This window comes from Canis aureus, chromosome 15 (assembly GCF_053574225.1).
Source record: "Canis aureus isolate CA01 chromosome 15, VMU_Caureus_v.1.0, whole genome shotgun sequence".
Taxonomy (NCBI): Eukaryota; Metazoa; Chordata; class Mammalia; order Carnivora; family Canidae; genus Canis; species Canis aureus.
The window spans coordinates 43,734,216-43,761,384 of NC_135625.1; the positions used below are offsets into that span (position 1 = coordinate 43,734,216).

Below are 27,169 nucleotides of genomic sequence, written 5' to 3' on the forward strand. Positions count from 1 at the left end.
TCAGCTTTTATTTGGGGAGATTGAAGATGTCAGACAGAAAGCATGAAACCTTTGGCCTTTTTTGGTAAGGTCTGCTTTGGTCAATACAGATGTGTACTAGTCAGCTCAGGCTGCCATAACAAAACACCACAGACTGTGTAGCTTCACAGAAATTTATTTTCTCACAGTTCTGGAGGCTAGAAATCTAGGACAAGGTGTAGGCAAATTTGGTTTCTGGTGAGAACTCTCTTTCTGGCTTGTAAACAGCTGCCTTCTGGCAGTGTCTTCACCTGGCTTTTCCTCATGCCTGCACAGAGAGAGAATGAGCTCTCTTGCATCTCTTCTAAGGACATCATCCTATTGGATTAGGGTCCTACACTGATGACTTCATTTAGCTTAAATTACGTCCTTAAAGGCTCTATCTGCAAATACAGTCAGATGGTGGAGAGTACGGGTTCAACATAGGGATTTGAAGGAACCCAAATATTTAGTCCATAACAGCCAGTACAGATCTATGCTTTTTGTTCCTTGATTCAGACAGCAGCTTACCCTCCCACATTGGCCAAGCGGGTAAAACATACAAAGTGCCCTGAAAGAGCAGATCTGCTATTTCCCTTTGGATCCTGGCAAAGAGCAGGGATCCAACCATTCTTATGGAGGGTATAGTTTTAAAGGTGGCAAGTGCTGGGGATTGTCAAGGTCAAAATTTTAGAAGATCCTCCCCAATGTGCAACTCTACCTCTCTGCAAATTGACAGTAAAATTTTCCTGCCAGGAAAGGAAATCAAAAGTACAGTTTCTGTTCTCAGAATCCCTCCCACAAATCCAGAATTATAATGGCAGCGTATCCAAGCTATGAAGTCCCTTATGTGTGTGTGTGCGTGCACATGCACACATGTGCTGGCTCAGATGTTATTCAGTTGTTCTCAGCCTTCCTGAGTGTCTCCATCCACCGAGAGACAGTGTCTTAAGTAATTAGTCCTTACTGGCCTGAACTGGAGCACAGGGGCTCTTGAGGAAGCAGAACCCTGGCCCTCAGCTGCTAGGACTGCATTCAGATAGAGGTAACTATGGCGATAACCACTTATCCCAAAAGGAGAATGACTTTTCTCACACACCAAGAAATTTGGAGCAGGCATTCCTGGGCTGATTGGCGGTCCTACAGCGCTGGGAGCCCAGGCTCTGACGGCCCTTTTATTTCACCATCTAGTGTGTGTAGCTTTCATCAGGCTTTAAGATACCTCTGTGGCCAAATCCCTAGATCCCACGTTCCAGTTCCAGGCAGGAAGGAGAGAGAGCAACCGGTGAAAGATGGAAGGTGAAAGATGCAGGTCGGACGAGTCTGTCTGCTCCAATGGTATTTCCTACAAACCTCACCCTCTTGCTTCTGTTTGTATCTTAAAGTGGCCAATGTGTCTGTCACATGGCCCTCCCTACCTGTAAGAGAGCCTGAGAAGGGAACATTTTAAGCTGGCTCCATGCAATGCTGAATAAATTTAGCATCTGTTACCAAAAAAGAAAGGGCAAATGGGCTATTGAGCAAGGAACAGTCACTGCCATCGTGCCCTTGAAACAATATTCTCCTCCTCACTGGAGGGCTGCCTGCATGGGGAAAGGCCAAGGGAGGACAGCTGTGGCCTCCCTGTCTCCCTCTTCTCCCTAGCAATTCAACTCTAGCCTAAACTCTTCTAATACCACTCAGCAAGCAAAAGCCAAGTAGCTCACCATATTGCTACACACATGTTGGCTCAGCAGCCCCAATGGGCCAGGCCCCACAGAGCCAGGAGGAGCAGTGAGGAAGGTTTCGCGGAGCTGGCATTTCCCGTGTGGCAGACAGACAATAAACAAAGACACATAATAGGTCCAAGTGCTCCGATGTGAGATAAAGTACCATTAATGGGAAAAAGTGTGAGGAGGGATATTTAGATTGTGTAACCCAGAATGACCTCTTCAAGGAGATGACATGTGAGCAAAGATGGGACAAAATGAAGGAATGAGTATGGGGTTATGGGGTCTCTACAGGGCCAGGGCCTGCTCCAAACAGAAACATACAGGCATGTTCTGGAAAGAGCGGACGGGCTTGAGGCACTGGGGAGGAGGGCTGAGGCCAGAGTGGGAGAAGGTAGGGCTGTACACAGCCTGGGAAACCATGAGAACATGAGATGTCCCTTCTAGGTTTGATAGGAAGCCACTGCAAGACTTTGAGCAAGGAACTAACATAATCCTCTTCTGCTTGTAAGAGCTGGCTTGACAGCTGAGCAGAAAATGAACTGTAAACGGAGCCAGGGTGGAAGTGATGAGGAAGCTGCACACGAATCCGAGGGCGAGGATGGAGTCTGTGACACGGGTGGTTGCCCATGGAGATGGTGGGAAATAATCAGAGATGCGATGTATTTTGAAGGAAGATGAGCCTGGATGTGGGGTAGGAAATTCGTGAAGTGTAGCCTGAGCGAATGAACACTCTGTCCCTCGAAAGGTTTCTCGGGAAATGTCAACTCCCACCCTCCCCAACCCTTCCAGTAAGGTTCTAGGGTGTTTACAGAGTGCTGCCCTGGCAACCACCCAGCTGACCTGCTCCGGAGTGTGCCTTTGCTTGCTGAGAACAGCTAAGTATCCAAGTTTGAGAACAGCTAGCTTTTTAAATAACTAAGTATAAACATAAGTTACAGCTCTCTCGTCACTCATTTGCATTTTAGTCACTCATTTGCATTTTAATATGCTTTCTTGAGAGTGAGAGAAAGAGGTATGCAGCCCATCTTACACCTCTGATCACCCCTAGGAGCATTAAGAGTAGGTTTCAATTTACTTATTTTATAACTGGAGGGACAAACTTCCAGTGACCACGAGAGAGGCCATATTCAAAACAACAATAACAAAGCGTCCCTGTTTTCTTTTTTTTTTTAAGACCACATTTATTTATCCACAAAAGACACAGAGAAAGAAGCAGAGACATAGGCAGAGGGAGAAGCAGACTCACTGTGGGGAGCCTGATGTGGGACTCGATCCCAGGATGCCGGAATCACACCCTGAGCCAAGGGCAGATGTTCAACCATTGAGGTACCCAGGCACCCCAGCTTCCTTGCTTTAAATTTGATAGTATGACACTGAAAAGAAATAAAACTCATCTCTAGGCTGCATTCCTAGACCATTTCTTCAGCCTGAGGATCAAAGCTTGAAATTAGGGTGTTCTTAGGCTCTCGGATATACAGGAGTGGAGAAGAGTGTTAGAACCTGGTTGTTGACCAGGGAAGGTCTTTGCAAGGGAACAAACAGCGCAGGGGATGTGGTAGGTGTTCTATGGCTATGTGGCAAACACATGGAAAATGTCCCAACATATTCCTTTCATCGGTTCATTCATTAAGTAGATATAAAACGGGTATGTGCTGCGGGTAGGCACTGTTCTAGGCGCTGGATACACATCATCGAGTAAATTGGATCCTGCGCCTGCCATCATGGAGCTCGAGGGAAGGACAGACAGTGACAAATACACAACACATTGTGGTGGGGACCTGACGAGCTCAGTGGGGGCGTGGTGACAGCAGCTCGTGGACGGGGCCGTGTCTGTAAGGAGGGGGCATCTCAGCTGAGACGTGAGGTGGAGGGTGGGGGGGCGCTGCAGGTGATTCTTTGGGGGTCAAGGTGCTGACCTCATGATGGGAGAAGCCGATGGATGAGAGAGCCAAGCTCTGGGGGAAGCAGAGTCTGCTTTCCACCCACCGTGTGTGGTGGGCATGGAGAATTGAATTTAAATTAAAAATAAATAAGTACGATATCCATTAGAAGAAGCAGCAGCAGCAGCAGGAGAGCACGGTTCGAGAACTCGCTCAGAGCTGCCTTTGCTGAGAGGCTGCGCGGCCGGGATGAAGGCTCAGGACGGAGGAAGCTCCACCAGCCGCCCCGCCCGGCCTCGCCTCGCGCATTAATCGGGGTTTCCCTCCGGATTCTTCCAGGCTCTGCGGGATTCCGTTCAATGGCCGAAAGTGAAGATGCCCTCCTCAGACACTTATTCCAAGGTTATCAGAAATGGGTTCGCCCTGTGCTAAATTCCAATGACACCATAAAAGTGTATTTCGGATTGAAAATCTCTCAGCTCGTAGATGTGGTGAGTCCTCCTTGGCGCCGCTGGAAAGAGCACGCGTTCCTCACCGTGTGTGGCTCGGGGACGCCGTTTCCGCTTGCTTTCCCCGTGTCTGCCATTTCAATTTTAAAAATAGCTTGCTGTGAGAAAAAATCTGCCCCGAGAGGCCAGTGAAGTGACCTGGGGACGGAATGAGCAGCGTCGTGGCGGCGACACTCCTGGCGCGGGGCGGCGTGAGGCTCAGGTTGCAGGTTGCAGGGACAGGCATCGCCCCGGGGGGCGGGGGGGCGGCGCCAGGCTGAGCCCCGGGAGAGGAGACCAGGGACAGCCGGGCCCGGGGCTCCGCAGTGTCGCCCAGACCGGTGGGGGCTGGCGGGGTGCCTGCAGGGAGAGAGGGCAGGTGATGCCGGAGCCTGACGGAGGGCCTGGTGTCCCCATCTCCTCCCGAATCCCCTCAGGGCCCCACGCATCCCGCATCCCCCGGGCACCACCCATATCTTAACACGCTCTACTGACTCCTGCCGAGCTCCCACTTCTGCCCTGGTCCAGTCCCCGGGGAAATCAGTGAACTTTAACAAGCCGGTTCTGCAAAATCATCCTGCTGTGGTCCCCAAAGTTCCAGAATAATCCTCCCAGATTGTCCCAACCCCGGCCCCGCCCCACCACTTGCACCCTCACCCACCCCAGCTGACTCAATGCCCAAGGATTCCTTCTAGCAAATCATGCAAAAGTGACCTCTGATTTAGCTAATATTCATTCTGCTTTGCGATCTTACTTTGCCTTCTGGATTTATACAATTTTAGGTAAATATCACCACAATGGACTGCTACTTGCTTTGATTATTATTTTTTATTTTGAGCAAACTATGCATAATATTTTAGGATCCCATGGCATTTAACTGTGTTGAAGTTGAGAATCCTTTATGCTTTGAACTCCTCAAATGTAAGACTCAGAAAGGTCTTTCGGACCAAAAAAAAAAAAAAAAAGAATCTAAAAGACACCTTCACTTAATTTGAATTTATATCTTTCTAATTCTCATTTTGTTAGGATGAAAAGAATCAGCTGATGACAACAAATGTGTGGCTCAAACAGGTAACTGTCAATCCAAGCATTATATCTGCTAACCTAATTATTGCCACTCTTTTCTATTTAAAAAGACACCTATTTGAAAAACAATGATATAAAGAACATATTGGGTTCCTTGGGGAGATATTTGGGAATGGTTGGGGTCTATTATTTCCTGTTCTTTTGCGGGAGTTGGAGAGCAAGCAGGTCCTGGAAGCTCAGAAGCATGCCTGGAATGGACTCTGATGCCAAGGTCTGAGCACTGCTCCCTGACTACCTGGAGAAATGGGGAAAGCTCCAGAGAGCAACTTTCCCCCCCTTAGGATATGGCAACTAGAGCAGGCCTTTATTATTGGTACTTTTCACTTTTCTTGAGATTTTGAAAACACGAGGTCATTTCAGTAGAAGTGAACAAGAAGGCACAACTCCTCACAAACCTTAACTGCAACTTTGGAAATGACTTCCAGCAAAGCTGGGCCACCAGAATCACAGTGGCCTGGTGGATGCCTCCAGGTCAAGACAGAGTCAAAACCAGAAATCTCCAATACCCAAAACAGAGCAAGAGAAATCCATAGGAATGGGGTAAGCTGATGCTTGGAAAAGCCAGCCTGACGACTTAGGTTCCCATATTTTAGAAGTAATGAGAATAATTTTTTTTTCATTAAAGTATAGTTGACACACAATGTTACATTGGTTTTCAGGCATACAACATAGTGACCTATCAAGTCCGTATTTCATGCTGTATTCAACACAAGTGTCACTACCATCTGTCACCATATGCGTTATTACAATACCATTGACTACATTCCCTATGCTGTACTTTTCATCCCCATGACTTATTCATCCTATAACTGGAAGTCTGTATCTCCTACCCCCCTTCACCCATTGTGCCCATTCCCCCCACCTCCTCCCCTGAGGCAACCATCACTTTGTTTTCTACATCTGGATCTGTTTCTGCCTTTTTGTTTGTTTGTTCATTTGTTTTGTATTTTTAGATTCCACATATAAGTGAAATCATATGGTATTTGTCTTTCTCTGTCTGATTATTTCACCCTGGGTCTATCCAGGTTGTCACAAATGACAAGATTGCATTCTTTATTAATGGCTAAGTAACATTATATATAATATAATATATACCACATATATATTATATATATTACATATATATATAATATATATGTATATGTACATATATAATATATATACATATATAAATTATATATATATGTGTGGTATATAATATATATACCACATCTTCTTTATCCATTCACTTATCAACTGACATTTGGGTTGATATGTCCCATATCTTGGCTATTATAAATAATGCGTAGGGGTGCATGCATCTTTTTAAATTAGTATTTTCATTTTCTTTGGGTAAATACCCCAAATTGCTTGATCATATGGTAATTCTATTTTTAATCTTTCGAGGAACCTCCATACTATTTTTCACAGTAGCTATACCAGTTTATATTTCTAGCTATAGTGAGCGACGTTTCCCTTTTTCCACATCCTTTCCAGCACTTGTTATTTCTTGTCTTTCTCATTTTAGCCAAAGAATAATAGACTTTCATTGCATTAAATTTTTAAAGGATTGTCATCTTTCTTCTCTCATTTACATTTCTCAACATTCAGAATTAACAAAGCAGGTATCACACTATCCCTGTTTACAGAAACAGAGGAGTCCAGGAATTCATCTGGCTGGAATCTGGATTCCCCAGTTAGGGCCTTCTCTGCCATACCCAGCCTCTGCCTTAACCATCAAAGCCCTGCTTCTAAATCACTGGAAGAGCCAAAGTAAGAAAACCCTCTATACATTTTATAGAACAACAGAGAATATTATCAAAGCTATTCTGTGCACACAGATTGGATTTGGAGTACAAATATCACAATAAATATTAGTTAATATATTCTATGTTATGGCACAAAAAAAGAAAGATGAATTCTATAGCATGGTGGCAAGCTGGGAAGGCTGCATGGAATAGGAGGCATTTGAGCTCCATCATATCATATATATGTATCTTTTTATTTGTTTTTAAGATTTTATTCTTAAGTAATCTTTATACCCAACATGGGAATCGAATCTATAACCCTGAGATCAAGAGTCATGTTCCATGGACTAAGCTGGCCAGGCACCCCTAGTTTTTTTTTTTTTTTTTTTCATGAGAGACAGAGAGAGAACAAGGCAGAGGGAGGAGCAGACTCCCCATGGAGCAGAGAGCCCAGTTCAGGGCCCGATCCCAGAACTCTGGGATCACGACCCGAGTCGAAGGCAGATGCTTAACCAACTAAGCCACCCAGGCGCCCTACCCTTTGCTTTTTAAAACTAAAAAGGTAAAAGAAAAGTGAAGGATAAAAAAAAAAAGGTAATAAAAGATAAAGAAAAGGGATGATGAAAACAAGACAAAACTGATATTAACAACCATTGGCATTTTATACAGATCTCAGTTTCAGAGTAGCTAATAATAATACCTAACAGTTATTGAGCATGTACTAAATGCTCTGATTGGGTGTGTCCTAGGAATGAACCAGGTTCATTCTCGCAGCCACCTTATGAGGTAGGTTCTATTAGGATTCCCACTTTGCAGATGAGAAAACTGAGCATTAGAGAATTGAACTGACTTGTCCCAGGTTAGGCACTGGAGGTCTGGCTCACATGAAGAAATCCTTCCCTTGCCTTGGACAAGGGAGCAGCTCCAAGATGTCCTGTGCTCTGCTCAGTGCTGTCCCCATATAGACTAGTTCCTGGTCCTTGTCTTCTAAGGTTTTGCTAGCTCAACATCGGATGGTGTAGAAAAGCATTTAGGAGAGAATGAAGTAAGGATTCGTTCCACAAGGTTTACTTACAGCCTACTAAGTGTCAGCCACTGGGCTAGATCCGGGTATATGAAGAGGAAAATACAGCCCTGCCTTCAAGGGGAGGACAAAGTGTAGTTGTGTAAAAAACAATGACTGTGATATGATAAACACCATAAGGAAAATCTACACAAGTACTATGTCATTACAAAAATAACAATGAAACAGGGAGAAAATCAGGGAGAGCTTGCAAGGGAGGAGATATTTAAGGTAGTTAAGGTAGGTCTTCTGGGATCAGTAGAAGTTCTGCAAGCCAAAAAGGTGGAGAAGTTGTGACCCCCTGCATACTATTCTCAATCGTATAACTTCCCAAAGCTCTCATGCCAGAGCAAACCTATGGGAAACTCTCCCCAGCCACCCGTTTACCTCAGTCAAAATAAAGACAGAAACAGTAAAACCCCATTCTTTTCTCACTTCTCATCTAGACGCTGAAAAATGCTCCCTGATTCATATCACAGAGAGAATAAAACTCCACGTGCTTGGAACAAAAACATGTTCCATGGTAGCTTCCACAAACAAGATGCTTGTTTTTTTAATGCAATTCTCCCATCTTATCCCCTATTTCCACAGTTCTCCTCTGGTATATTTAGATGTTCTTCCTCCATCCTCTTTTTTTTTTTTTTTCCTCCATCCTCTTAACCAAAGACCTTTATCAAGCACGAATGTAGTGACATCCTGAGAAAGTCCTCTATGTGGAGCTATTTTTGTTTTATTGATTTTATTTTGGAAACTTATTTGTCTTCCTCCTTCCTATTTCAAGGAGTAATCAAAACCCTATAAATCATAAATAGATTATTAACACCGACTCACTAAAACTACATGAGAAAGTACTTAATGCCTTACCACTCAGATTCTGCTCCATCATATTCAAGGTTAGGAAAACTGCTTCGCAAGCACCGTAAAGGCAAATGGGAAATGAAACCACCCTTTCTTTAATAATAAAGGGTTGAACCCTTGGCCTAGAGTCTATCATATGAGTAATCGCTAAGACAACAGACATTAAAATTACTCACTCGACAAGCATTTACTGAGCACCTACTATGCACCAGACACTGTGTAAGACCCTGGGCTAGGCACTGTGGGGTGTGAATACCATAAGACAGCAAGATTCTGAGTGATCTCGCTTCACTGTAGCTGACAGCAGTTTGCTGTCCTACCCCCTTCATTTTCCTGAGGAAAATAAAACTGCCTGAATGTCTGCCAAAGCCAACATCTCAAAGTAGCCTTGTTTCTCCAACAGCTGATTCCTGTTTTAGACCAACACAAAGTTCCACTTCAATATGCAGGCCTCACAGGCTAGATTCCTGGAGCTGGTCTGGGAGGGAAAATTAGAAACAAACTTGCCATGGAAGGGACAGCCTTGCTGTAAAGGGCTGGGACAGCTTCCCAAAGTCTAGTAATCTTCCACCACCTGCAACGGCACCTACAAGTCTAGGAATTTACTTCCGACCCTTAACTCAGCATCTTATTTTCCTTTCTTCTCCTAGACTCACTCTGACTTAGCAAAGGAGGTCAGTTTGGTGGACCCTGAGTAGGAATTGAGCAGGAGTTAGGAGTCAGGAGTCAGAAATCATGATATATAAGCTTCGGCAAGTCATTTTGCCTCTCTGACCCTCCATCTCTTCTTCCATGAAATAGAGGCAATGCCTACCCCACAATGTTGTTAAGAGGTGAAATGCAATCATGTGTGTGAATGTGATGTACAGTATCTGGCACATACTTGGGACTCAATAAATGTCATTTCCGGCTGCCACATTTGGAGGCTTTTTCATCCTTAATGACAAATCCCATTTTTTGGCTCTGGCAGCTCATGGATATAGTAGGAATATGAGACATAAAGTATGTCATGTTGTTTTCTTTAAGATTGAAATGAATCAACCTTAACTTGCTTTAAGAATTTCACACTTGGAAAAAAAAAAAGAATTTCACACTTGACTTTAAGGTAAGTGAAGATCCCCAGGATGCCCCAGAGGCTACAATTCAAGGCACTACTTGTTCTTTGCTATCTTTTGGTTTTAGTATTAAACTAAGAATAACTAGGGGAATTTTTTTATAGTAAAAAAGTCTTTGATTTAGGTTTAAATGAAATTCAGTTCTGGATAACAGCTAGACACTTATGAGTGATATTTCAAACTGTCTAAGAAAGGACAATTTTAAGGGAATATATACGATATGGATTTGAAATTGCACTTCTCAGAATCAAGGAAACTATTTTTCCTTTTTTTTTTTCTTAGTCACAGAATTACTTTGAGATTTGGTCCTGACATATCCCGTGCTCGCCTGTTTCCTACAACGACACAGCTTTCCACCTTGGAACTGCCTCAGGGTAGAGCTGATGTTTGTAAAGAGCTTTGAGTATCTTGACTGGAGCATGCTATATGAACATAGTATATTATTTCTAATCTCTTACTTTAAGAAGGGAGAGACAGGAGATTAGTCTCTGGATGACCTCAGGGTTTCGGAGAAAACAGGAAGTAACCAGAAAGTTCCAGAGGTCCTTAGCAAGAGAGAGGATGGAGGCTCTGAGTCCTCACCCTGACATTGCTGGCTTAGCACGTGTGGTCATCCTGGGGCTTAGGACTCTGTCAGCATCGCAGTGGACGCATATGTTGATAGAAATTCAGGGAACCCCTCTGGACGGACTTGTCAAGGAGAACATTTCTGATTCCCCAGGTCTGGGTACAGAACACCCCACAGAGGCATACAAGCAGCAAAGGACCACAGGGTGGGGAACTCACAGCTTCTGACTCCAGTTCAGTGCTCTTGCTCTTCTGGGTACTCCGAAATCCCAGAAGTCCCACCTCGCCCCCTTCTCTTTCCTGGGCAGGAACAAGACCTAAATCACTCTAGATCTCTTTACGTCCTCCTCAAGGATTCTTCGCACCCCTCATCCGTCGTTCCCCCATCTCTGCCCCGGCGCCTTCCCTCTCCGGGTTCCTTCTCCCTCGCGGCTCCTCCTACCCTCAGGTCTCGGCTTTTGCAGGTTGTCTCCTCAGAACTGCCCTCCCTGTCCACCCCGCGTTCCTTCCCATTACACCCAAGCCGCACCCCCCTCGGAGCAATGAGCCCGAGCCCAGAGGGGCGGCAGGCCCAGGCCAGGAGTAGGGGCGGCGCTGGGTTCCGCGTGGCCACCAGCCTTGCCTTCTTGTGCCGCGCATTCGTTCCGCCCAGACTGTGACCCCGTAAGCCACTGGCACTCTGTCAGGAGGTCCGGCAAGCAGGGCAAGCCCTTCTGGCCCAAAAGTTCCATACCCTCGGGCTCCCCCCTCCGCCCGTTCCCTTTGAACAGTTCCTAAAACCAGGTATTTGTTTGCTGGGCTGCGCCAGACAGCAGAGGCCCCAGAGCTGTAGGTGCACCTGCTCCGCTGGGGGAACCGGGCGCAGGGGACACAGCTGTGCCTGCCCCAGAGAGGAGCCTGGATCCGAGGAGCAGACAGTTTTGTCCGCAGCCATCTGTATGCTCTTAACAGGGAAGGGCAAGAGTGGGCCTGGGGCTGAGCTTAGCAGTGCTGTCCCCTCAAGACAGCGCTGGCCCTGAGAACGCGCTGGCAGCCCACCTGCCCACCTGTGTGTCTGCCCCGCCGCTTGCTGCCTGTGCACCAGAGACCCGCCACCTGCTCAGGATCTACTCAGATGCTCCCAGGATGAGCTGAGAACTTTTTGGTTGCACATGACAGAGAACCCAACCCAAACTGGCTTCAGTAAAAATAGAAAGTACTGGCTTTCATAATCTGGAAAGTCCAGGGACAAGGCCAGCGTCACCTGCAGCTTGACCCAGGGGCTCAAGCAATATTCCCAGGAATGGTGCTCCTTCTGCCCCTCGTCCTCTGGGTGACCCCATTCTCATCTCAGCCTCACCTCAGCAAGGTGGCTGTATCAGCTTCTGCCTCAAAGTACTTCCTTCCTGTGTTTAAGTCCAGCAGGAAAGAGGATGGCAAGCCTCTTTTCCAGTGCTCCAGAAGATTCATGCTATCTCACTGTTCCCCATTTGGTTACCTGACAACCCTGAAGATCATGGTGGGCCAGTGTGAGGTGCAGCCCCATTTGTGGGACAGAAGGAAGAGTCAGATGCACCCACAGCTAGTGAGTGACAGTGCAATGAGGTAGTTGCCCAAGAGGAAACTAGGGTGCTCATACTGGAAGAAGGGCAGGTGAATCTGAGGCAGCAGGTGGCACATGTCCACTTTATTTCTGAATTTGTTTTCTCCTCTTTCTATAAAGAGCTCTTAACAACTGCTTCCTTCTCAAACTGAGCCTTGCCCAAGTGGAAGTCAGCTGAAGTTTCCTATTATTAATGGTTCATCTTCATACTATAATTTTCTCTCCCCTTATTTGTTGCTGAACTTGGACATTGTGTAACATGCTTATTTGTAAAATTCCTCCACCTTTTTTTTTTTTAATTTTTATTTATTTATGATAGTCACAGAGAGAGAGAGAGAGAGAGGCAGAGGCATAGGCAGAGGGAGAAGCAGGCTCCATGCACCGGGAGCCTGACGTGGGATTCGATCCTGGGTCTCCAGGATCGCGCCCTGGGCCAAAGGCAGGCGCCAAACCGCTGCGCCACCCAGGGATCCCTGACAGATATTTACCATTAAGGCAAAACAGATTTTCTGTTTTTATTGTCTTTCTTTTCTTTTTTAACAGAGGAAAAAGTGGAATAAGCAACTGTTTTAGCCTGAGTACAGAGTCCATAAGCTTTATAGCTATCAGCCCCAGAAATATCCTTGAAAGCAGAGCCACAGAAAGTTGAATCAAATAACTGATGTTATGAAGAATTGTAAGCCACAAATTTTTCCACTGTCCAGTAGCATGGGAAAAGGGAAAAGAGTGCAGGATATGCCTTTTAATGTACCATGGCTTGAGTACCATTGCCATCACTCAGTGGCACACCTTGGTGGGGGGCACCCTTCACGTCCTAGTCAATGTGAAAGGCACCTCCTAGGGTTGTCATGCACGGCATGCCCAGTCATATGCAGCAGCCTTGAATCCTGCTTTCTTTACTGACCAACTGTGTGGCCTAGTACAAGGCACTTGAATGCTCCGGGCCACAGGGGCCTCATCTAATATAGCACTAATAGTAGGTAATTTTGTAGCTTATTGAAGGAATTAGCACTAATAAATATAAAGCACTTCATCAGTATAGGGGAACCTGGCTGGCTCAGTCAGTAAAGCATATGACTCTTAGACTCAGGGTTTTGAGTTTGAACCCCATGTTGGGTGTGCAGTCTACTTAAAAACAAAAAACAACAGAAAATCAATCAATACAATTCATCTTGTTAAGAGACTAAAGAATAATCATGTAATCATCTCTATAGAAGCTGAAAAGCTTTTTATACAACTTAGGTCAAGATCCATTCTAATTAAGAAAATTATATTGTGGGGCACCTGGATGGCTCAGTTGTTGAGCATTGGACTCTTGATTTTGATTCAGATTGTGATCTCAGTGTTGTGGGATCCAGCCCCACGTAGGACTCCACACTCAGCAGGAGTCTGCTTGGGATTCTCTCCCTCTGCCCCTCCCCCCATTCACACTCTCTCAGCATGCGTGCTTTCTCTCTCCCTCTCAAATAAATAAATCTTTTTTTAAAAAAAAGCTCAGCAAACTAGAAATAGGAAGAATCTTCCTTAGTCAAATAAAGGGCACTTAAGAAAACCAACAGCTAACATAATACTGAATGATGAATATCTTCTACCCAAGATCAGGAACAATGAGAAGATATCTACTCTCCCACTCCTATTTTTTAAAAAGATTTTATTTATTTATTCATGAGAGACCCAGAGAGAGGCAGAGACAAAGGCAGAGGGAGAAGCAGGCTCCCCACAGGGAGCCCAATGCGGGACTCAATCCCAAGACCCCAGGTTCACTCCGTGAGCCAAACAGCAGATGCTCAACCACGGAGCCACCCAGTGCCCCTCCCCTCCCATTCTTATTTACTGTCATACTGAAAGTCCTAGCTAGTGACTTAAAGCAAAAACAAAACAAAACAGTAAAAGGCATTCAGATTGGAAAAAAAAGAACTAGAACTCTCTATTTGTAAATGATGTAATTGTTTCTGTAGAAAATCTACCCCAGGGGATCCCTGGGTGGCGCAGCGGTTTGGCGCCTGCCTTTGGCCCAGGGCGCGATCCTGGAGACCCGGGATGGAATCCCACATCGGGCTCCCGGTGCATGGAGCCTGCTTCTCCCTCTGCCTGTGTCTCTGCCTCTCTCTGTGTGTGTCTATCATGAATAAATAAGTAAAATCTAAATAAATAAATTCTTTAAAAAAACCGGAAATGCTGAGGTATAAATCTAACAAAATATGTGTGAGGTTTATAGGCTGAAACTACAGAACACCGATTTAAAAACATCAAAAAAGACTTAAGTACATGGAAGGAGAAATGATATTCCTTGGTCAGAAATCTCAATATTATGATAGTGGTTCTACCCAAGCCAATCTATATATTCAAGGCAATCAGAATTAAGATTTCAGAAGGATTTTTCTTATAGATAGCAACAAGCTGCTTTAAAATTTTATAAAGAAAAGCAAAGGAACTAGAATAGCCAAAACGATTTGGAAAAGGACACTACAGTTGGAGGACTCACATTACACCATTTCAAAACTTACTAGAAAGCAATGGAGGTTAAGAGAGTGTAGTACCAAAGAAAGGAGGGACACAGATTAATGAAATGGGACAAAAAACCCATAAATAGACCCACAGAGTATATATGGTTGGTTGATTTTTGACAAATGTGCAAAGGTAATTCAATGGAGAATGTTTAGCCTTTTCAACAAAAGGTGCAGCAATGATTGGATAGCCATGTGGAAAAACAAAAACAAACCAAAAACTTCATCCCACATTCACACCATAATAAAAAAAATTAACTCAAAATGGATTTTAAATCTAAATGTACAACCTAATACTATAAAATTTCTAGATAAAAAAATGGGAGAAGATCTTTGTGACCTTGAGTTAGGCAAATATTTCTTAGAAATGGTATGTTTCATAAAAGATAAAATTGGTAAAATAAACTTCATCAAAGTGTATAACTTCCGTCTTGTGAAAGACGTTGCTTAGAGAAGTAAGAAACCACAGACTGTGGGAAACTATTTGCAAATCAAATATTTGATGAAGGGCTTTTATCCAGAATATATAAAGAAGCCTGAAAACTCAGTAATAAAACAAACACCGTGATTAAAAAATATGCAAGAGATTTAACAGCCAAATAAGATATATGGGTGGCACATAAGCACATGAAGAGACGCTCAACATCATTAGTCATTAGGAAAAATGCATATTAGAAACCTTAATGAGATATCATTTCACAACTATTATAATCGAAATAAAAAACGAGACAATATCAAGTACTGGAGAAGACGCTAAAGACCTGGAACTCTCATACATTGCTAGTGGGAAAACAAAAATGATAGAGCCACTCTGGTACACAGTTTGGCAGCTTCATATAAAGTTGAACATACACTTACTTTATGGCCCAGCCATTCCACTCCTGGGTATTTACCCAAGAGAAGAAAAGAATGTTTTTCACTCAAAAAATTACACAAAATATTTATAGTGGCTTTATTTGTAATCATTAAAAACTGGATGAACCCAAATATCCTACCTGGGGAATGGATACATAAGTTGTGGTAAATTCATACAAGGGAATACTACTCACTAATAAAAATGAACCAATGACTAATATAGAAGAATCCAAAATCCATATGGTAAGTAAGAAATCAGGATCAAAAGGCTCTCTACTGTATGATTCTATTTATATGACCAAAGGCAACATTATAGGATCAGAAAGTAGATCAGTGATTGCCAGGGGCTGGCAATGGAGGAGTTGATTACAAAGGAGCAGCACCAGGGAAAACTTTTTGGGCAACAGAGTTCTTGGATCTTGATGTTGTTAGTGATTATACAACTGTTTGCATATAGAACCATATACAAAAGAGTGAATTTTATTGTATGTCAATTTTTAAAAAGTGAAACAAACAAAAAGTGCTACTCTGAGTTCCCTTCAACATTTCTGAGATTCAGACCTGCCACTGATAGTACAAGTCTCCTTCGTAGGAGACAAATGATTCATAGGAAGGAAAATGAATGTCCTTTTCAAAATGGGTAGAGGAAGGGGAAAAGGAAGAGAAGGCTGTGAGTACCAGGTAAACATGGTAAATACTTTATTAGCTTGGGCTCTTAAACTTAATCTTCATATGCATAGTTTTCCATAAATAGGCACACAGTCTTTTATCCTTTAGATTGTAACTTTTTAATAACCTACATCCTTTTAAATTTGTTTTTCAAGGATCAAGCCTCACAAATATTGCCTAAGATAGACAATATCTCATCTGGTGTAACAGCCTTACACTTTTTCAGGCACCTTGCATGTTTCAATACTTTACCATCTAGCGAAGTTACCATCTGCTGAGTCCTGATTTTTTAAAGACAGGGAGGCTCTCATTGGGCATACCCTTCAAGCTTTCTGAAGTATCATTTAATATTATCCTACATCATTACTTAACAGTCTACCTGAGGGACAGTGGGAGAGAAGAACTTAATTTTCAGGTCAGATTTCATAAGATTCTGGATCCAGATCTTTTTAAGAAAGTCCACTTCTGCTGTAATTGGATCATCCATACATCATCCTCTTGACCTTCATAATCCAATCAATTAGTGGTCAGGTTTGTTAATCTGGGTCCATTAGGTCCTATAAAACATGCTGAATGATTTCATTCTATTATGAGGAAAAATATGTAAATCTCTGGAGGCTAACAATATTAGGAATATAATTTAAAATTGTAATTGAGTGGCCACAAAATAAATTTAGATTAGAACTTAAAAGGAAATTCTTGGAAAAGATTTTTTTCTTTGGATTAAGGTTATAATGTCATCAAGACTACTCAGTGGATACTGGATGTTTCATATTAACATACTGGGTGGATGTTTTTTTAAGACTCTTGAGTGATATTCAAAATTGTTTGTACCCATCATCATGAGATTAAGATATTACTGGACCAGCTCTCCTGAGCTAGATTTACCATTGCTTTTTCTTTTGTTTCTTAAGAGAAATAGGCTGAAAAAATAGATCACAAATCAGTGGCCTTGTTATTGAGACTCTTCATTGAAAGGTAAATATGGCAATTTTGGAAATCCCAAGTGGGATGGCTGTGTGGACCTGGGGAAGACCAGAGACCAGGCTGGCTCAACCTGTATCTTGAGAATTGCACTAAGCCACAGGGTAGGGTCATAAGATCTAAAAACAGATGAATTTCCCATTTAAAACCAAACATTGGATAAGTAAATTAACATAAACTTGAACACTGAATTTTCAGAATAAAATTACAGTATACTCATTTTGATGCAGGAATGGACAGACCACAAATTACGCTGGAATCCTGATGAATATGGCGGGATTCATTCAATTAAAGTCCCATCAGAATCTCTCTGGCTTCCTGACATAGTTCTCTTTGAAAAGTAAGTAACCCCGAAGAAAAATATGCTGGTCAGATTAGGACAGGTGACAGAAAAGCCTGATTTTGGCAAAATAATTCAGAGAAATGTACAACTTTCAGTAAGCACAGAACCATTTGTTCTTGAAATACTGACTCTGTGGCAGGAAAGTAATAAATGCAACTAATAGAGGGGTGGGCCAAGACCCAACTCATCTGTGTCCACTTGCTTCTACCACAGTGCTGATGGACGTTTCGAAGGCTCGCTCATGACCAAAGTCATCGTGAGGTCGAACGGCTCGGTCATTTGGACCCCTCCCGCCAGTTACAAAAGCTCATGCACCATGGATGTCACGTTTTTCCCATTTGACCGGCAGAACTGCTCCATGAAGTTCGGGTCCTGGACTTATGATGGCACCATGGTTGACCTCGTTTTGGTCAATGACAATGTTGACAGGAATGACTTCTTTGATAACGGAGAGTGGGAAATACTCAACGCAAAGGGGATGAAGGGCAACAGGAGAGACGGCTTCTACTCCTACCCGTTCATCACCTACTCCTTGGTCCTGCGCCGCCTGCCCCTGTTCTATACCCTCTTCCTCATCATCCCCTGCCTGGGACTGTCCTTCCTGACAGTGCTCGTGTTCTACCTACCTTCCGATGAGGGCGAAAAGCTGTCCCTCTCCACCTCCGTGCTGGTTTCCCTGACAGTCTTTCTCTTAGTAATTGAGGAAATAATCCCCTCTTCCTCCAAAGTCATCCCCCTCATTGGGGAGTACCTGCTGTTCATTATGGTTTTCGTGACCCTGTCCATCATTGTCACTGTGTTCGTGATTAATGTTCACCACAGATCTTCCTCAACCTACCACCCCATGGCCCCCTGGGTGAAGAGACTGTTTCTGCAAAAACTTCCTAAAGTGCTTTGTATGAAGGACCATGTAGACCGCTACTCCTTTCCAGATAGAGATGAGAGTCAACCGGTGGTGAAAGGCAAAGTTCCAGAAAAAAGGAAACAAAGGCAGGTTAGTGATGGAGAAACAGTCCTTGTTGCTTTCTTGGAAAAGGCAGCAGATTCCATCAGGTACATTTCGAGGCATGTGAAGAAAGAGCATTTCATCAACCAGGTGAGTACACTGGTGCTTATCATAACCCTGCCCCCAAAGAGCCCTGCAAGAACCAATATTCCCGTATCTTTTGGCAACAAAACACTGTCATTGCTTGAATGGGACGTTATTAGCTACCTGCTTTTCACATGTAAAATGTTAAACAAGCCCTGACATGAGTAAGAATTTTAGTGTGAATTTTTAGGAAGCAGTTCCCAGGAACAGAATTAAGAGAAGTGAAGCATGTGTGGATTAGGCCCCATTCCTTATGATTAGACTTGATTCTATTTAACATAATTTAATTCTACATTTTAAGTTGGTTATCCCTGTCTCTGGTAATTTATCTCTCATTTTTAGTGGCATGGTGGTTATTTCTATCCGTAGTATTTGGAAAGAAAAGAACAGAATTAGATTTGGGGATTAATATAAAAAATACAGTGCTCCACAGATATTTTGGTGAGGGGAAAGCATAGTTATTTTGCTTACAGATTTTTTTAAAAACGCAGTGAGAGTGTATATTTTGGGCTCAAAATAGTCGTGGACTCAGATTAACTGCTTAAAACAAGTTATAGGCCAAGTTACAGGGTTCAATTATTCTCCTCTAAAATCAGTGAAAATTAGTGCCAAGAGTTTGGTCACATAAATAAAATAATGAAAGAATTTTTTAAAAGAAATATCCTCTGGGCAGCCCCGGTGGCAGAGCGGTTTAGCGCCGCCTGCAGCCCGGGGTGTGATCCTGGAGACCCTGGATCGAGTCCCACGTGGACTCCCTGCATGGAGCCTGCTTCTCTCTCTGCCTGTGTCTCTGCCTCTCTTTCGCTCTCTCTGAATAAATAAATAAATAAATAAATAAATAAATAAATAAATAAATAAAACTTAAAAAAAAAAAAAGAAGAAAGGAATATCCTTCTGTATTATGTCTAGATACTACCTAGAATATTCTCTCTATTTGTTGTGTTTTTAATACACTGAAAAACATTTTTAAAGCATTAGGGGGGAAATGCTGCTATGGAACAAACATTTCTGCTATTCTTAGGGTTGTTTGTTGTTTGTTTACATCCTGTAAAAATTCTGATTCAAAGATTTAAATAGCTTTTTAAAAATTATAAAAGTGACACCTTCTCAGGGTAAGGAATTTGGAAAATACATAAAGTGGAAACAAATGAGATGCCAGGGTGACTCAAAGGCATCTGCCTTTGGCTCAGGGTGTGATCCCAGGTCCTGGGATTGAGTCCCTCATCAGGCTCCCCCAGGGAGCCCACTTCTCCCTCTGCCTGTGTCTCTGCCTCTCTCATGAATAAATAAAATCTTTTTTTTAAAGTAGAAACAAGAACATTAAAATCACTCATAATACCACCACTTAATGTTATGACACTTTAAACATTCAATGTGTATTCTTTCCGTTTTTTCCCAAAGTTTTCTTAAATCCCAGTGTGTGCCAGATGCATGCAGGTTCTACCTCCGCACCCATGTCCCCTTCTAGAACTCCTGGGCTGTGCCCTCTTTACACAATCCCCATATAAAAGAAATGGGACATTTCTTTTCCTTCGAAAGAGAACGGGCCCATGTCCTTCAGACCTCTGGATATAACCCTGACCTCGTTCCTACAGGCTTATTGCCCCCCCAACCCCCCAACTCCCCCGCCCCCATCCAAAGGGATCCCGCCCACCTCCCCTTCAGGGTGCTGTCCTCCCCTGACCACCTGTCCCCACCAGCAGTTCCCAGGTGTCCAGAAACGAGCAGCCATCCCCACACGTGGAGGGGAAGAAAAGGCTTTTTCCTTTCTGGCCAGGAAAACTTAACTTTTAAGTTTGCAATTCATCTCATATGTAATATCTGGAAGATCATAGTAAGAGATTCTGGCTTTTTGTCTGTGTAAAAATCAGGCTTTTCCCATTTTGATCAGTCTTGTTTACCAAGGCATAAATGATTCCGTTGTTTCTGTTACGCCTTCGGTGTTGCCAAAGAGTTCACAGGCTGGCCAGTGAAGGTCACGGGGAGGAACCAAGCCTACCCTGCAGGGGATGTGGCAGGTGTGTTTTGAAAACTGCTGTGTGTAAAGCTGAATGTTAGTTACTCTGTTCCAATCCCTTGAAATGAATTCCGAACAGTTGCTCCGCATCTTGAATGGAAGGAGTCCTTTTCTCTTTTGCAGGTGGTCCAAGACTGGAAATTCGTAGCCCAGGTTCTGGACCGCATTTTTCTGTGGCTCTTTCTGATAGTGTCAGTTACAGGCTCTGTTCTGATTTTTACTCCTGCTTTGAAGCTGTGGCTACATAGTTCTCACTAGCAATCCGGGGCCGTCTGAAATACCAGAAAGACGAAATTAGATCTTAGAGCTGACATCCAGCTAGCATGTACATACGTATCCACCTGCACGAGCTTTCTGGAAGGGCCTGTGTCATCCTCGGGGAAACTGACATTTGTAAGTGTGGGTTTGCCCACAGTAAATCCATGATTGCCGCTGGAGCAAGTCTGGGGTTTAAGTAAAGCAGAACATCTTCAGGCCCCCGCCTTGCCTTCCCCGGACATTCAGGAAGTCATACATTCCAGGCTTGACATCACAGCCAGGACGCACCAGGACTGTTGCTGGCTACTGGACTAAGGCCCCCAGGAAACTGGACTGAAGCCTCACCAAGGATGCCCACGAAGAATTTAAGACAGTCTTCGAGTCAAACTATTTGCATGCTCAGACCTGGGTCTCCTGCACCTACTGGTGTCCTTGCTGGTTTTGCCTAAGTTTGCAAACTGCTGCTGTGTGTTGTGCTGCTGTAGCAGTGTGCGTGAACAAATCTCAACAGCCATTTGGGGAATTAAACCGGTTCCACAGATCTGGCCCAGCCTGCTTGTTTTCACGAAGACTCCAAGATGCTGGGTAACTAAACTCCTTCCTTTTCCCCCACAAACATAGTATTTGTTAAAGACAAATTCTCTCTTGAATGTGGTGACCTCAGGTGGTCTTCATGGATTATTCATAACATTATAAAGCTTTTCTGATGGTGAAACTAGAACCTACTGTGAGTTGTAACTTGCTTAAAGGGCCATATCAAAATTACTGACGATAGAAACCATGTCATATATTACTGGCAGTGTGGTCATTAATACCCATGATCTTCTCCTAGAAAATACAAGTCCTGAACATTCTCTGATAATGGTTTGGAAGTACCCACATTCAATCTAATCCATTTCAACAGTACTCTCAAGGCTTGCCATTCTCTTTCTTTCTTTCTTTCTTTCTTTCTTTCTTTCTTTCTTTCTTTCTTTTTTTCTTTTCTTTTCCTTTTTTTTTTTTTTGGTAAGAAGACTTAAGTTCTACTCTCAGCAAATTTTAATTATACAATGTGGTATGATCAACGAGTCACTATAATTTACATCAGATCCTCAGATCTTACTCGTTTTATAACTGATAGTTGATACCTTTTACCAACCTCTCCTTATTTTCCCTCCTCATCAGCCCCTGGCAACCACTTTTCTACTCTCTGTTTCTATGAGTTTGACTTTTTCTTTGTGTCCACATATAAGTGAAACCATGCAGTGTTTGTCTTTCTGTCTGATTTTTTCACTTCTTAGCATAATGCTCTCCAAGTTCATTTGTGTTGTTGCAAAAGACAGGATTTGTGTCTCTTTTAAGGCTGAATTCTGTTCCCGTGTGTGTGATCACATTTTCTCGATCCATTCATTGATAAATAAACATTTAAGTTGTTTTCATACCTTGGCTATTGTGGATAATGCTGCAGTGAACATGGGAATACAGATATTTCCTTGAGAAAATGGTTTCATTTCCTTCAGACACACCCAGAAGCGCATGGATCTCTTGGCAGTTCTATTTTCCATTTCCTGAGAAACCTCCATAATTTTTTTTTAAAGTGGCCATACCAGTTTACATTCCCACCAACAGTGCAAAAGTGTTTCCTTCTCTCTACATCCTCGCCAGCATTTGGTATGTCTTGTGTTCCTTATGACAACCATGCTAACAGCCATGAGGAGACATCTACTGTGCTTTGGATTTGCACTTCCCTGATGGTGAGCACCTTTTCACATACCTGTTGGCCATCAGTGTGTCTTCTTTGGAAGCATGTCTATTCAGATCCTTTAACCATTTTTAAATTGTGTTATTTGGTTTTTTACTATTCAGTTGTATGAGTTCCTTGTACAGTGTATACTAACCTCTTATCAGAAACATGGTTTCTGAATCTTTTCTCCCATTTTATAGAGTATCTTTTCATTTGGCTGATGGTTTTCTTCGTTGTGGAGTAGTTTGATGCGGTCTTGCTTGCTTATGTCTGCTTATGTTGCCTTTATTTTTGGTGTTAAATAAAAAAAAAAAATCATTTCCAAAATGCCCTCCATTCCATTTTGACGTGTCTCCCCTGCCCCTCCGGGAGCACTTCATCCCGGCTCTGCCAACCCCCTCTTGAAGATGCATCAGGGAGAGTAGGTTCTCTAAAATTACTGCTGCCAAATCCTGGATTTTAGCTTGAAGCATTTATTCTTCTTCCCCAGATTTAAATCCCCCAGATTTAGATCCCTTCTGGATTATTTTGTTTGGAGGCACGTTTCCCATAAACAGTTTACAGCTGAGACAGGGTTTAACCTTTTCATATGTATTGTTACCACCAACAGGGTTAGTTGTATTCATACCATTTTGTTTTGTGTTTTCTGTTAATGTTTTCTTGTTCTCTCTTTTTTTTTTTTTTTTGCCTCTTTTCAGCTCTGACTAAATTCATATGCTGTTCCTTCTTCTCTACTGAATTGAAAGTTATGCATCCATTTCTATTAATTTATTAATGAACATATTCAAACTTCTTTTTTTGGTGAGGGGAGGGACAGAGGGAGAGGGAGAGACAGCATCTTTTTTTCTTTTAAACAATTTATTTATTTATTTGAGAGAGAGACAAAGAGAGCATGAGTAGGGGGGAGAGGCAGAGGAAGGTGGAAAAGCAGACTCTGTGTTGAGCAGGGAGCCCAATGTGGGACTCAATCCCAGAACCCTGGGATCATGACCTGAGCCAAAGTCAGACACTCAAACAACTGAGCCACCCAGGAGCCCCAAGAGGGAGAAAAAGAATCTCTCCACATGAGGCTCCGTCTCACGGTTCTGAGATCATGACCTGCGTAATCAAGAGTTGGACACTTAACTGCCTGAGGCCCCTAGACATCTCCAAACTTCTTTTTTTTTTTTTTAAGTTCTTTTTTTTTAAGATTTATTTATTTACTTATTTATGATAGACATAGAGAAAGAGAGAGAGAGGCAGAGACACAGGAGGAAGGAGAAGCAGGCTGCATGCTGGGAGCACGACGTGGGACTCCATCCAGGGTCTCCAGGATCACACCCCAGGCTGTAGGCGGCGCTAAACCGCTGAGCCATCGGGGCTGCCCGGCATTGGGATTTAATGCCCATAGCCACCGCTCTCGGAATGAAACAATTCCTTAAGCACCTTCACTTCCCCTCTTCTTTTATCACTTTTTATATTTTGTCTAAATCATACAGACTTTTAGTTCCAGATTATTATTTTTTGTTATGTATTTCTTTCTTCTAAGTAATTTATTGTCAATAAATACATTTTGTCTACAACCGCATTATAAACAAGTAATTGTTTTACTCATTTCTTGGTTCACCACTTTTTTTTTTTTCTCCTGTTTTCCTTTCCCTGATTCATTTCATTATCTAAGAAGAATACATCTCCAAGTAATTCTTTAGGAAAGTTTTGAGTCGGGTTATCTTTCTGAATCCTTGCATTTCTGAAATTGGATAAATTGGCCCTCCTAGAATAGATTGGCTCTGCGTGGAATTTTGAAATCAAAATCATTTTCCCTCAGAATTGTGAAGATACTCTATAATACCTCACGTTCTAGATGAGAAGTGTGGTGAGGGTTGATTCTCATTCCTTGTTCCTATGGATTCCTGTTTTTTTCCTTTATGAAGCTCTTGGACTTTTTTTTTTTTTTTTGTCTGGAATTTAGAACTGTCACCTGAATATGCTGTGTGTGTCTAAATGTAGGGTTTGTACTCTCTCTCCCTCTTTGTTTTTATCTTGGCACTTGATGACTAATGTCTTTCGTCAACTCATGCAAATTTTCTTCTCTTATCTCTTTTATTATTTCCTATCATCCATTCTCCCCCTCCTTTCTTTTTGAAATTTCTAGTAGGATATCAGTATTCTTGGATCTGTCTTCCATGTTTATTAACTTATTAACTCCTCTTTCATACTCTTTATTTCTCCAATTATTTACATTGTCAGCTTGATGATACTGTTAACTAATTTGATATTCAGTCATTGTCTACTTCACTATGCAGCCCACATACCAAGGTGAGATTTTGTGTGTTTGTGGAAGAATCATGTATTTTATTTCCAAGAACTTAGTTCTTGTTTTGGGAAGTCATGCTTTGTAATAACTTGGGAGAATATTAATTATGATTATTTTTAAGTCTTCTGTTGTCTGCATTAATAATTTTTCTTCAATGGTTAATTCTTCTACTGTTATTTCTAATGCTTTTTTATGGTAGCTTTACTCCAATGTTTGTTGATTTATGATATTGTTTCTTTACCTGACAGTGGAAACCATGTCTAATTATAGGAAATCAGGCTCCAGTTGTTTTTTCCTTTACTGTATGTGTCCAAGAAAACATTTCTCTAGGTTGTGTGACCAGCTCATCTTCTACATTCAAGGAACCCCTTTCTTGTTGGCAGCCATTAATGATCTTGGGCACTAAACTGTTTCTCTGACTTCAGTGCCCACTCTGGTTTCTCATATATCAGGATACCCACCAGTTGGGACAGAGCACAGAAGCCATGATGAAAAGTGAAATATTGCTACAACTGCTCTTAGGCCTCTGCTTCATTGCCCACCAATTATACCTTAAATCTCCTCTGTGTATAATCTTAGAACTATTGTTGGGTTTTGTTAGAAAGAAAATAATTTCTTTGGTGGTCCCATCTTTCCTTCATGGGTCCAAAATTCTACTGTTCTGTTAGGTTTTATCATAAATCTGATCTCCCATCCTACATATTTCAGCCATTCCCCACCAATTGGGTCTATGAAGGTACCTCAGCCAATGTTCCAGTGCTATTATGGATGGATTCATTTTACATTTCTTTTGATATATGAATAGGATTTGGAGGACAAAAAAAAATTTTTTAAAGGAAACACATCAGTCAACCATTTTATACTGATCTTTTCTAAATCTCAGTCCTTATAGACGTGTCCAATTGTATATGGAAAGTAGGACACTGAAAAACCACCACAGTGACATCACACTATAAGAAGAATGTGGATCTATTTTAAGGACTCTGATTAATCTTGACTTTACAGACAGGTGGATGCTGGTCATGATGAGGAAAGATGATTCTGTTGGGAATAAGATCATTGATTAATGACCCCAAAAAGTGAAGCGTGTCTTGAAGGTAATGTTCCACATATGTTGTTAGATTTGTCAGGAGGACTAAAGAGGTTCTTCGCACCTGGCCGTTTGCAGTCTCCTGGACATCTGCACTCATTTCCAAACTGCTTCTCTTACTTCCAGTCAGATACCCATCCTGTTCACACCAACCAGCCCTTGTCTCTTTCATACCTGATCTCTCCATCCCTGTGCCCTTGATCTCTGCTCTGAAACATGGTTTCTGCCATGACCCAGACATCTGCCTTGTATGGCTCTCTTTCCTAGGCCTATCAGGTGCCCAGATTTGCTTTCATTTTAGGACAAACACAGACCATAGTGAACAGAAATAATAGGTTGTTTTTTTTTTAACGGCCTGGACTGCCTTCATAGAGAGATTCATGCCATTCGAATCATCCTCAAAAGCAGTTATAAATTCCAAAACAGAAATCACATTTACATATTTTGTTTAATATTTAAGTGTTTAATATTTAATATGGTCAGTACATTTTTCAACAGATACCAAACTTTATACCATAGAATTTTGTTTTTATGTGCCATGCACACACATTGTAGGACACTGGACTCCTTGTATGATCTACATATCTGTTACTTTGCTGCACATTTTACTGAATTTTTAAAAGGGAAACAATATGGTGAAGTGGAACACAGAGCACTAGGCCCCTTGGGTTCAAGACCGGCCATCACCTAACTGTGTGGGTATGTGGGCGGTGGGGCCTTAGGTGGATCATTTGCCCTCTAAGAGTTTTATTTTCCTGGCCAATTAATTAAAGATTATGACTCATGGTTCTCTCCTGCTGTAAAATACAGTACTTTGAAGATTTTCACAATTTTTTAACCACACAACTTCTAATTATAACTCTGTTCCTTTAGGAAATGTCATCTATTTTATTACTGCTTTAGACCAGGATTTGCAGGGATACATTGTAATGAAAATCAAGGATTCCCTGCCTTAAATCCCTGATTGGATTATGGACTCAAAGGGCAAATCACTGTTCTTCCTTTTATTGAGAACACTATTGACTTTAACTCATTACTTAACTTTCTCTAACATTAGCTTGCTAGGTAAATGACAATACTAGTAAGAAAAATGCATTTATATTCAGTTGTAAATTTTGAAAAATGTCACATGAAACACTGTCCACAGCAAGCCTCTTTCTGACCAGACACAAATAGAGCAAAGGTCAAACATTTTTATGTGTACACACAGCTTTAGGTGGAATACAATAACAGTTTCAAATATGAAAAGCATAAGTATTTAT

General features: G+C 42.3%; 1 protein-coding gene across 1 annotated transcript; it reads left to right on the plus strand.

The window, feature by feature from the left end:
• Positions 1 to 2,348: 2,348 nt before the first annotated feature.
• CHRNB3 (cholinergic receptor nicotinic beta 3 subunit) lies at positions 2,349 to 21,709 on the plus strand. The gene is made up of 7 exons (XM_077849381.1): positions 2,349 to 2,768; positions 2,884 to 3,035; positions 3,929 to 4,080; positions 5,104 to 5,148; positions 17,321 to 17,430; positions 17,647 to 18,529; positions 20,664 to 21,709. The coding sequence occupies exons 3-7, from the start codon at positions 3,949 to 3,951 to the stop codon at positions 20,796 to 20,798; spliced, it is 1,305 nt and encodes a 434-aa protein (XP_077705507.1). The 5' UTR covers positions 2,349 to 2,768; positions 2,884 to 3,035; positions 3,929 to 3,948; the 3' UTR covers positions 20,799 to 21,709.
• The last annotated feature ends 5,460 nt before the right edge of the window (positions 21,710 to 27,169 follow it).